This window comes from Glandiceps talaboti, chromosome 14 (assembly GCF_964340395.1).
Source record: "Glandiceps talaboti chromosome 14, keGlaTala1.1, whole genome shotgun sequence".
Classification (NCBI taxonomy): Eukaryota; Metazoa; Hemichordata; class Enteropneusta; family Spengelidae; genus Glandiceps; species Glandiceps talaboti.
The window spans coordinates 8,962,642-8,975,748 of NC_135562.1; the positions used below are offsets into that span (position 1 = coordinate 8,962,642).

At 34.5% G+C, this 13,107-nt stretch overlaps 1 protein-coding gene across 1 annotated transcript in view; it reads right to left on the reverse strand.

Annotated features, from left to right (window-relative positions):
* Positions 1 to 588: 588 nt before the first annotated feature.
* Positions 589 to 13,107, reverse strand: part of LOC144445737 (brefeldin A-inhibited guanine nucleotide-exchange protein 1-like) — a 47,533-nt gene continuing 35,014 nt past the window's right edge. Inside the window, exons 27-36 of the mRNA XM_078135381.1 lie at positions 11,395 to 11,463; positions 8,875 to 9,010; positions 8,117 to 8,255; positions 7,134 to 7,242; positions 6,863 to 6,998; positions 6,392 to 6,534; positions 5,619 to 5,796; positions 5,328 to 5,466; positions 4,541 to 4,658; positions 589 to 4,332 (exon numbers count right to left, since the gene is read on the reverse strand). Of these exons, the coding sequence (XP_077991507.1) occupies positions 4,189 to 4,332; positions 4,541 to 4,658; positions 5,328 to 5,466; positions 5,619 to 5,796; positions 6,392 to 6,534; positions 6,863 to 6,998; positions 7,134 to 7,242; positions 8,117 to 8,255; positions 8,875 to 9,010; positions 11,395 to 11,463 (1,311 nt within the window). The 3' untranslated portion in view covers positions 589 to 4,188. The remainder of the gene's footprint in view (positions 4,333 to 4,540; positions 4,659 to 5,327; positions 5,467 to 5,618; positions 5,797 to 6,391; positions 6,535 to 6,862; positions 6,999 to 7,133; positions 7,243 to 8,116; positions 8,256 to 8,874; positions 9,011 to 11,394; positions 11,464 to 13,107) is intronic.

Genomic DNA, 13,107 nt, shown 5'->3' on the forward strand with positions numbered 1-13,107 from the left:
GATACATTATTATTAATATTATTATTATTTGTCTTATTACTGAGAAAAACGAGTTTAATAAGGCAAAAAAGGAGAAAAACATAGTTTCTGGCCAGGCCATTTTGTCTAAAGTGGTGGGACGATGCATTTTTTTTTAACTCTCACCGAATCAATGTACTATATGTATTTATGACAGTTACTGTTCTTTTTAGTACTTTAGAGCAAGTGTGTATGTGGGGCAAAATGTAATTTGTTTGTTCATGATTGGCTCTGCAGTTGTCATCGCTGAAGTAGGGAGGGTTATTTTTGTGTCCCCCCCCACCCCCGGAGCTGCAGACTGCATGGGCTGGACAAACACGAAAAAAAAAATAATGCGCATATGCCCACTATAGTATCTCATCCTTGTGCAAAGTTTGAATGAAATCAACTCATGCCATCATACATTTGAACAGGCATATATGGCCAGAACTCGTTTCTAAAGGCCCCTCTTGGTGTAAGAAGCATATCAAGTATCGGGTCTCTGAAATAGCACACATTCCCTTATATATTATGTTGCAAGACACTGAACACACTCTGAAGTACAAAATTGCAACTACACACACAATAAACTACAGAACTGCTACATTTCCCATTTATTTATTTTTTCAGTTTTGATACATCTCCTATTATGAACATCACAGCAAAGTTGATATACAGTGACAACAATTCAATATCTACCCATAGAAAAAAGTCCCAAAGAATTTTCATATTTTCTCTTGTGCCATGTGTTTTCAATAATTTACATATAATTAGAAATGCTGTAATGTTTTCTTGACACAACCAGAAAAGCAATAGTTACACATTCAATCTCCTGACTAGGCTTTGTTTAACAAAGATGAAGAATATAACAAGCACTTTTAAGTTTTCATCTATACATCTGTTCATGTATGAATGTTCTACAAAGGGTGCGGTGCAAACTGAGATGTTGCGGTTGAACTACTTTATAGCATGTCAACGTCATCAGTTCTGTGGTTTTACATCACGACAGCAAGTATCTATGTCATCAGTTCTGTAGTTCTACATCACAACAATGCGTGAACTCAACATCAGGTCTATAGCACCAACAATGCACTCTACAATCTTAAAATCATCAAAGAATATTTCCCCCCAAAATAAGCTTGCTAAATATTGCTCGCATAAATTTTCTTAAATCAGAAAAAACAGGTTGTGACACAAGACTTGTTACCAGTAGCCTAAAGGCCAGGTTACACATGTAACAGATGGAGCAACTTGTATTGCCCAACATGATGGGTGACAGGAGGGGTTCCTTGAACAAAGTTAAATGAAAAACATGACGCAACCGGCAACATATTGCCAGAAAATTATACATGATTGGCTTTCTAACAATGTTGTCAGCAGGCCAGTTCATACTGTTGTAGGCAGGCCAGTTGATTTTATCAACAGATAAAGCAACAAGCAAAAATATATATGTGTAACTTGGCCATGAGACTGTTCTAACAAGACCAAGTATATCACTCATTTGTTTGCCTGAATAAGGATCTTGGGGAATAATTAACTCCAAGTGGCATCTATAGGAAAACAAAAAACGATGTGTGCTTGAGATCCAAATCAATAAAAGCTGAAACATGTGCCACTTTAATTAAACTTCTCTTCATTCACAATTTAAGAAATCTTTCTAATTATATACATCGACCAACTGAACACAGACAGCATAATACCATGAACAGTTCCAAACTTCGGAAAAAAAATAAGAAAAATTATCCATAAAGACTGCATGTGCTACACTAAGTATAAACTACTCCTAGCACCACAGAAACAAGCACTGACCAAGACATATTTCATTACATACATTGTTTTACACAGAACTAAAATTTCCAAAATGTATCTTAATGAGTGAAAATTTCATGTAAATTTCTACATGCACCAGATTTGTAAGTATATAAGTATATTGCATCAATGTCCATGAATCTGTGTCACCAGTTGTGAACTTTCTTGTAGAAATAACTGGTACCTGGTTGTCTCAGTCATACAAACAATAAGGCCTCTTCTTAGCTAAGCTTTACATTGTACACAATTATATATTACCAAAAATATGTATACTCTATCAAGTGACAAGGATTTCAGCAATTTTATGGAATTTGTGTACTAATGTGACAGGCAAATGTTGTGTGCACAGACAGTCAGAAGTGCTTTCATCATGAATCTAATATTGAACTCGGCAGTAGAGGCAAAAAACAATGTCTGTATTTGTACGACATACAGTTTCGTTCTATAACATAATTTACCTAAATTTCAAAAATATGACAGGGGGCCATTTCATCAAGAATATGTCACAAGTATTGTTAAATATCACCAACCCCCAAGAGTACTGGTTTCAAAGTACTACTGACAGATGATGAAGCACACATTCATAAATTTCTTAAATGTACTTTTTTTTTCTTAACAAGAGAGTATATTCAAGTTAGCTCCTGATTGGCTCTCCTTTGTTAGTAAAGAACTTTGTTAGCGAATGAATTCAAGCTTTAGTTAGTATTTCTTCTGTATTCATATGTAACCGAGTAGCTCATTGGTTAATGTGTAGTTACTGGTTCTTATGTATTCGTATGAAACCAAGTTCATGATTGGTTAACATCACTGATACACATAATGGTAAGCGAATGAACAAAGTCTTTAGTAAGCATTCCTTCTTGACTTCATATACAAGTTGTTGCTACATCGTGTACCTTCTCAAACTGAATGTTTGATCTTCTACCATGCATAAGCCATAAATGTGGAATTTATACCCTGGTTGTTCTACATCACAACAACATGCGTCTATGTCATGACAACGTGTGGCTACATCACTGGTTCTGCTGTGTTCAAAATATGACTCAAAATATTTTTCTTTGATGTTACTGGCACTGGTATAATTATGTTATTGTCCAATGTTTTCCTTCATTCAGTCGGAAAATACTGGCCTAAGGGTTTTTTTGCTACTCATCTAGCGACTCAAAGTGACATAGGCCCCTTAGGTCACTTGTATTTTCTTTGGCTGAATGAAGAAAAATATTGGGAAATACATCTAATTGTTGCTTCATAGATTCTCAAATGGGAATTATCATCTACTTACAAGGCAAAACACTTAAAAGAAAATAGATAGCAAAGGAACTACATAAACAACTATGCTCCTAAACTAATACCAATTAAAATATATTAACAGAAACCATGAGAAGTGAAAATGGTGAAACTTTCTGTGTGAGCGTAATAAAAGAAGCGACTATAAAAGTGAACATTAACATATGAAACTCCAAACATCTCTGTACCGAAAGAATCACAAATACATAGATACATATTTAAATTAGTAACTCATATAAATTAAGTGAAACCAAGTGATTTGACAACAGTTCACCATTCATCACTTCAAGGGGCTATTTGGTTTAGGATTCCTTTGGATATAAATACTTATCTGGTAGAGCTATACAATGCACAATAGAATATACCTCTGTAATCCTGTGACTAGAACGTCAACTTGACCTGAAAATTTCAAATGTCCCCTTTAAGCTGTATATGTGAATTATGGACCTTAGCATCATCGTATTTCAACACTTTATTTTTAACTTAAAGCTGTAGGGTTGGCTTGAAATAGTGACTTCTGCATACAATTATTTTTTCGATCACAAATTCTTCCTGTAGTGCTTGATGGGTTCCCATTGATTGAACTGCTCGGGGAAACAGAAAGGACATTGCCCAATGTCTCCTGAATCATTAAGTTAAATGAATGATGCTCCTGCAAACAGGAATGTTTACTACTTCAAGGTCTGTATTTTGGATAAGACAAGCACAACAGCACACTTCTACTTCATGGTATATTCTGCAGTCCTCAAACCAACACCTCCTCCTCCTCATCATCATCATTATCATCGTCATCAGGAGGTAAAGTCCATGATTCAATTCTCTGAAGTTGATTGAGCATTTGTTTTTTTTAATAATATTTTATACATCACTGTTATTTATGTAATTACAGTACTATACACAGTTCTCCTGTCCAAACAGTACTAGATGTTGCTTGGTTTATTCATGCGATCCTGTCCAGACCGTAGCAGGTGTTACTTGATTTTTTAAAACCTATCTGGACAGTACCTGGATTTACTTGGTTTTTCCATCCTGTCCAGAAAGTATTACGTGTGGCTTGGTTTATTCATTCTGTCCGGACAGTAGCAGGTGTTTGGTTTATTCATGCGATACTGAGGTAATGTTATAGACATTTCCAGCTCTGAGGAAAAACTTCCATAGAATGTGCCGGAGTTCTGTTTTCAAATCATACCGCAAAGCTTCACAAAGGAGAGGGTAGTACACAGACGCATGTGCTTTAAACTGAAAATGAAAGAAAGAAGAATTACTTTTTAGACTACTTGAAGTACAAATGTACATAGTTCTAAGGATTACGTCATTTTATGATCAATAATAAAAGTAAAGTATTATGTTTTTTTTGTTTTCCAGCGAAATAAGTGAAAATAAGCCTTCAGTGAAAATTTCCAGGTTTACAGCATATAGATAATATCGTTGTTGGTTTACAACTTACCCTGTCATCTTGTAATTTGATGACTTTGGTCAGAAATAAAACTAAAATTGATCTCCAGGACTCTCGATGACTTTCTGAATCCAATTTCAGGAAATAATCCAAAGCTTCTTTACATACACTATGACAAGAAAAGAACAAATTGGTTACAAAAGTGACTTCCTTTTTCTCATTAAAATACTGAAAATATGAGAATCTATTACAACTGCCTTAACTTATTTGATAGATTCCTAGTTCATGTTTTATAGTCATTCATTCAAATTATAATAACATGATTTCTCATATACCCGGTATCTCGTCCTATTGTAATTTGATGGATAATGAGCGCATTAAACCATTCAAGGATTTTCCATATCACAGCCCAGCACACTTTGCCCAAATATGGTAAGTGGTGCACTCAGCAATATCTGTTCACTTTGTGATTTGGTTTTGATTTGTCGCTTAACATATTTATGTTGCTGAGCATAAAGTAATGTTCTACAATCAATTAAGTGGTTATTCAATTTAAATGATATTTCTGTGCCACTACATAGGACATGTGCTAAAACTTTTAAAGTGCTAAGTCAGACCCTTCTCCCACACAACCTCAGTCCACAAAATCCATATCCAGAACATAAAGATTAACCCTTTAAAATCTGACACCCTGTAAATAGAGGGTGTAATTACATAGTTACAAAAACCAAGTCATTAAAGGCTGATACCCTATATATATGGTGTAATTAGATAGAGTTACAAAAACCAAACCACTATTAAAGGGTTAATATTCACTCCCTCTGTTTGAGAAACTCACCTTATTAATCTATCCTGTATTTGATTCCAGTGGTCTTTCCTATTTCTATCCATGTACATTCGGAATAATATTCTTAGTAGACAGGCTAAACTATTAGTCTCTTGCTTTAAGAGATTTGGTTTTGATTTGCCCTTGAACCCTAGAAATAAACAATAAAATAAAAGTTAAAATTACGGCATTTTATGATTGCTGTGATAAAGACAATAAAAGCTTTGCCTCTCTTGCACCTCAAAGACTGCATCATCTAATAGAATTTGTACAAATCAAGTGTTCAGCAACAAAGTAACTCACCTGCATTTCTTAGTATTTCTCTTTGTGAATTGTTACTATTGAAGTCCCTGGCAAACTTGTGTGATTCTTGTAAACAGTCCATGAGTAGGAACAGTTGCTGTGTAGTTAGATACCTGTACATACCATGATCCTGTCCGGATGGGTCAGTACCCTCAATAAATGTCTCCAAACTATCCTCCTGTACGGCAAGGCAAATAAAGGTGAATGATTTACCAAATTTACATCAGATCACTGTAAAGGCCTGGGTTTCAATCCCAGGTTTGCGCATTGGTGTTATCTTATCTTATCAGTGGAGCTATAGAATTAGAATAGGATCATTCATTTGTTCTGGAACAACTTTTTCTTTAGCACTACCTTGCATGTTTTTTGCACCTAAATGCACACATCTGTGTACTTTTCCAATAATCTGCTGACTAAAAGATGTCTAGTAGTAGTAGAGTATGGCTCCATTAGTACTTAAGTAAGTGCTGCCAAATTATTCTCTTGTACAACAATCAAATCATGATGAATGAAGGAAACTCAGTCTCCATCAGAGCATTTGAACAAAGACCTTCAAGAACACTTCAGACAAACTGAAGTTTATTGGTGAAATAGCACTATAAGGTCACCACGTGTTCACTGGTCAGCATGACAGCAAGTCTTTTGTAATGAATTAGGAAATCCTGACTGGAAAAGTCTGTGTATATATAACACCTACTCATAGCATACAAGTACCTGCCATACAGGATGTACTGGATTGAAATGTTTATATTTAGAATTCATATGTTACTTACTTTGGCTGCTCTCAAGTTTTCGGCATCTTCATGTCGACTTGTAGCAGGGAAAAACACAATGTTGTCTATCGTCTGAATAAGTTCTAATTGCACCACACATTTGATAAGTAAGGCTGAAAATAGTCTCTGATCTGCTGCAGATTCTGTAAGAAATAAGTAAACATTTGAATACTTATATGTGACTAATGCTTGTATATACTGCAAAACCTAGATATTTTTGCTACTACAAAATGTTGTGATTTTACATTCTTCAGCTAGTTCTCAAAGACTAATTTTTTACTAATCACCACACTGGCATTGTTTTCATATACAAGACACTTTAGTCACATATTTTTGTATTTTTGTTTTCTAGCGAAATTAGTGAAAATAAGTTTTCAGTGAAAATTTCCAGGTTTACAGTATAAGGTGCTGTCATATTATTTCACCCTGTATATAAATCAGTCTGGCCTATAAATAAATCATTAAACCTACTTGGTATTTTCTTTGGCAATCCCTTGCTATCCATACTAGTAGCACTAGCCACACTCTCTTTACTTCCACGTCTTGCTAAGTTACTTCTCTTATCTGGACTAGCACCTGGCGAGTCTTTGACAGGAGATTGCACGTCCTGCAGAGGAATTGACATGAAAAAACATAATGAATGTAAATGTATGAATACACATATTTTCTCTTCTCCTCTGTTTGTTCAAGTTCAAGCATTAGGGTAAGAGTTCACAGGGGTCAAAGTTGAGAGGTGACTTACCTGTTGATTATCAGCTGCAGGTACAGACTCTCTACTGACAGCATCTGCTTCTGGGTTGGTGGGTGTGGCTGGATCAAATTCAAAACCTTCAGGTTTCCATGACAGCAACCTGTTAAGAAATGAAATGTAAACAAAACATGAAGGGAATTAACTTTCTTTAATACCTAACATTGCTTTTATCTTGTTTAAAAGTGTGTAACATGACCACATAACAACCCCCCCCCCCCCCCCCACACACACACACACACTTTATTTTCTCGCCATTGAATATATTCTCAGAGGACCCTCATGTGCATGGTAAATAACTGCATAAAAGTGAAACAGTTCTATAAAGTACATTGTACAAATATTAAGGAGATACACAATGGTCAGGGTCAACGTGTTCAAATGATGATTTCTCAACAGTGAATAAGTATTAAAACAGTAACTCATACATTTTCTTAAAGGTCTAACTCATTTTACGAAACTGCATGAAAATTTTACTAAGACCAATTAACTTACTGATACTGTTGGTTCCACTCTTTATTAGCTTATTACTTATTTTGTTTGCTTTAGGTCCAATAATCTTTCCTATTTCCCATACTATCACTCTGTCTGTATATGTCTAAGTCAGTCAATCTGTCTCTCTTGCCCTCGCTCTTTTAATATATTGCTATTTTTTCTTATCAAAGTCTCATCCCATAATTTCCTTTATTCTGTCAGTCAGTTTCCCTTTTCTCATGCCTCTCCATCCCCTATATTGTTTAATTTGCATGTCATAAATGTTACATAAAATATTACATAATATATTTTTCTTCATTCAGCCGGAAAATACTCGTGGCCTAAGTGATTTGTCACTACGAGTTGCTAGACTAGTGACAAAGACCCCTAAGGTCACTTGTATTTTCCTCAGCTGCATGGTGAATAACATTGGGGAACAACATTTACTAGTAATTAGAATCCATTTTAGATTAGACACATAATACACAAATTGTAACACGTACGTTTGTGGAATTGTTGTCCTGAATATATCAAGCATACACTGACAAACTTTATTCCATACAAATGGTTGGAACTTGGTTCCGTTGGAGATCACCAGATTCTCTAGACAGTTTGTTCCTGACCTTGCAAGCTGCTCATTATCTGTAATTACAATATATATCGACTTTAACTGTATACATGTAGTTAGTCTGAAAATCATTATATGATAAAAAACTTTTTATAAACGCAAGACAAAAATGTAAAGTTCACTTTAAGCACCAACAAAAAATAAAGCATAACTAAATTTATTTTTTAATATCCAATAAAAGAAATGAAAATGGGATGGTCTCAACAAAAATCAACTCAAAAAGTTTCACAAAAATTGTGACTGGATGTTCTCAACACTACCCAACCCAAAGTTTTCCAAAAATTCTAATTAGCTTTTTTCCCTGTTACCAGAACAACATCAGGATATAAAGGGCATTGTGGGCAATTTATGCAAATGCAATAAATTCAAACTGCCATCCACAGCAATTATCATAGACGTCTTATTTTCATCCTGTTTTCTTTCCCCATGAGATATGTGACTTCTTGTTTTTGTATAAATTGTTTTTGAATGTTTAAAGATTGTATACATGTATTTAATATATACTTTAAAACAAAACAAAATTGACATTATTACTGTTGTCGGCGTTAGAGCATAAAAACTACGGAAAAAGAGCCAAAACCTGGGCAACTGTGTTATGGCTTTAAGTTTTAACCTATTTCATAAACTACTCACCTTGTTGGACACACCAATGTAACTGTGCCAACATATCATCCAACAAAATATCACTAAGAATTTCATAATATTGTGTAAATACATCTACTATGGCATACAAAGCATGATTACAAGTTGTTGTCATCCACTCGGCTTTCTGTAAATCAATAAAAATACCACTTTAGTTATCAATCTATGCTTCCACCCCTAAAAGGGACTAAAGTGGAATGGTCCTGATATGTAAAACAATAGGAATGTGCCATTGTACATGTATTATCATATCACAAATTATTAAGTACCTTGCACACACTTTTGTTGATGACCTACATGTTTGTTCAAGGGTCAGTGTAAGTCTTATTTGGAGGGAATTGCAGAATAGTGCAAATTTTGCTTCAAAATTCAATTCTATTTAAAGCATATTTGTGTATTGCAAACATTTCAAGGTATAAAAACAATCTTTGTGTGTGAATTTGTAAAATTTGGAAGTCTGTCTTGTTGTCCAGTAATTCCTTAGCTCTAGGAAGTGTGCATCTGAGTGCAATCAAATTGCTTTGTTAACTTTTCAGTTGTTTCAGATCGCCTACAAGCAGACAAGCTTATATTGATCATGAAGCTTATGAAAAAGCTACCCCCATGAATGTAGTTTTAGTTTAAAATAGCACACAACTTTTATGCCTTCAATTTTTGTGGATAACTGAAAAAAACATCATGACTCTTGATAAACTGTTTAAATTATATCTGTAGCCAAGCAAATGGCAATGGAGAAGATTCTATGCTAAAATATTTACAGTTTGAAAATGTTTATATTATTTCTTCATATATGAACGTGCATGGCAAGTATGGCATGATGTAATGACACTGCACTTCTTACCTGCCTCCCCCCCCCCCCATACAAATGTACACCACGACACAGATATACACAGCACAGACACATAAACACATAGCCGGACACACACACACACACATACATACACATACACACCTTTATGGAAGGTAAAATCACACCTCGGCATGTTTCATTACACTGGAATATTAACAAAAGTCTTTTTTTTCAATCTTAGCATACTTAAAACAAAAAATTACTGAGTCACAGTGTTTGTAAGTTTACCATTCTTATACTGTAAAACTACCTTCAACCCAACCATAGATTAGTATCTTATGATGGCATTAGTCTCAGTGGTAAGTATTTCTATATAGTTACATAGACTGAACGAGTCATTGTTGTTGATGCTTCTGTTAACTATCAGCTTAAAAGTTTGTAACAAGTGACGGAATTACATACAATGATGACCTTTCAATCTACCAGGTACATGTACTACATACATCGTAATTCTGTCGTCGTTGTTGGTGCTTCTGTTAAATTTCAAAGTTTGTAAGAAGTGACTAACGTATCTACAATGTTGGGCTTTCAATCTACTGGGTACATGTACTACATACACATGTACATTGTAATTCTGTCATCGTTGTTGGTGCTTCTGTTAAATTTCAAAGTTTGTAACAAGTGACAGACATATATACAATGACGGGTTTTCAATCTACATTTACTACATGTATATACTTTGTAATTCTGATGTCATTTCAGAGATCGAATGTTAGATTTGAACTAAGTAGTATTAATAACAGTATCTCGGTTACATATGTACATTAGTAGTTACAACACTGGTAATCCAGCCTTCAGTTTACTATACTAAGATACATGCAAACTAAATCTATTGTTCTTCAACGTGGTAGATTACACAAGTGGATGATAGCAGTTCCTCTGTTGTGTGATTCTAATCACCCTGTGATTAACATAGTGTAAACATTGGAAGTCCCAAAACAGCACTGCAAGTTTATGGTCTAAATTAACCAGTTCTCAGAGACACCTCCCTACTGAGACTATAGCTAAACCATAGACAGTGCTTCTTCTCCACTGTCAATAATTAAACCAACGTCCAGTCAATAGCTTATCACTGTTGTGTCAACATGTTGCGACAATAGTTTTAGTTTATGTCTATCTTAGGCAATGGAAGACTCAACTACCAGGATCGTAACTACATTGTATATCACTATTACTACTATATATGTACATTAGTTGTTTTAGTATGGCAGAAATTCAACAGACTTGTTTGTAGTTTGTTCTGATGTGCTAAGTGTATGCATTCTGTTGATGACAGCCATCAACACGTAAAATTGGTAAAAACAGACGCTGTGTGATAGAGAGTGAATGTCAAGGTCAAGTACAAACACTGCACACAATTTTTCATAATTCTTGTGACTGAAATGAAGAGAAGCACTTGATGTATAATTGCATCTGGGGGCAAAAAGCATTCATGATAGAACATGATTTTTAAGATTAATGAGATGCAAATCAGAACAAATGAAACATTTATTTCTGCAAAAATTAAAAGTAGTTATAAATATGAGTGCTTGATAAGTACATGCATGATAGACTCTTGTAGATAGTGATATTTACACACAGCATGCAGTACTCGGTGTCTGATAGATTAAGACTTTAAATCAAAATTATGGGGAAAAAACAAATGAGAAAAAACTTAGAACCTGGGTCGTGATGAAGAAGGCGGCATTATCACCAAGGGCGTGCAAATCAGTATTGCTCCACTGAACAGCCTGAAAACAGTTTCAAAAAAATAAATTGAGTGAATAAAGACAACCAAGAATAGCTCCCATTTCTGATAAACTTTTGTACACCCTTGTTGGGTTTATAACAGAAACATTCCTTAGAAAATAATGGAATATTCAACAGGATTTTCAATAGGCTAGGTTTTCCTATTTTGGAAACACAACTGAACAGAAATCAGTGGGTTATTTATAAAAGTTGTAACATCTAAAATACGGTTTGTTTTAATGTTCATATCCTAAATGCAATCATATTCTTTATTTAAAGAGAGTACATACATCGATTTGTTCATAAAACCCTGAAAATGTAACTTTGACAGTTTTCCTTTTGTACCGAATTTTAATGTTTCTGTTTTTGTAAGGTGATGAATCCTTTTTTGTCACCCAGTACACTGTTTCAGAATGAAGGCTTATTCTGGTTGAAGATTTAAAAAGTACAAAAAAAAAAGACAAACAGAATAATAGTCATAATAACAAGCTAGAAAGAGAAGATAGAGAATGAATACATCATATTTCAAGCTTAGAGAAAATACAACAATAACATCAAACATTAAGAATATACATCACTTCATGGTCAAGTATATGTGCTCTAACAATGTACATGCACACAGTTTGAAGTGATGCTGGTACACAGCTAGGCGCATGCAATGTGTGGAAGGAGAAAGTATGTTATTTGGTTCAAAATGACACAAACGAAAAAAGGTTAGTCAGAACTTTGGGAAGAAACAGAAAATTACACATAGTGTAAGGTCAGTAAGCCACCCCATATCATTAATATCTGCATACTGCAGCCTGCAGGGTATACTATAATCTTTTGTTTCATCTCTGGGTGTTATGGTCTAATTTGCATCCACCTATGGGACAGTTTTCTACCTGAATCATGCAGCAAACGTCTACACTACATGTAGAGTCCTGGCCAGAAAAATTATTTGCGCATTCTATACCTTATTCGGCATGAATACTACATTTTGTAATATTCAAATTTTAATCTGAGGGTCACTTGAGTCACTGTGATTAGTGTAAAGCTGGGATTCATAAAGCTCTGTTACTTATAGGGTAGCAATTTTAGCAAGACTCAATTTTGATTATTTCAGCAATGGGTGTTTGGGTGCGAAATAGTAAACAATATGAGTTGGGGAGATCATTCACTCTAGCAATTACACAGTCAGGCATATATCAGTATCTGTACTACAGAGTGTAGGCACATAACATTCACTAATCTATAACAACATCAAGTACTTTATTCTGTTTGAAGGAATATTTGTGACAACAATTAAGTCACAGAATCTCTCAAACAGAGAAAGAATCTTATGTTCTAGATAACAATATACAGTAAATCTAGATATTTTCACCACTAGAAAATTTTGTGATTTTACAGTCTTCAACTAGTTCTCAAAGAATAATCTTTACTAATTACCAGACTAGTACATTGTGGTTACGTACAAGAAGGTATTTTAGTCACTACTTATTTTTACTAATTACCAGACTGGTACATTGTGTTCATGTACAAGAGTGCATTTTAGTCACTACTTATTCTCGCGTTCTTTTTTCAGAGAACCAGCGAAAATAAATCTTTAGTTAAAGTTCCAAGGTTTACAGTATTATCGTAAAGATAATGTAGTGAAATTTGTTTCT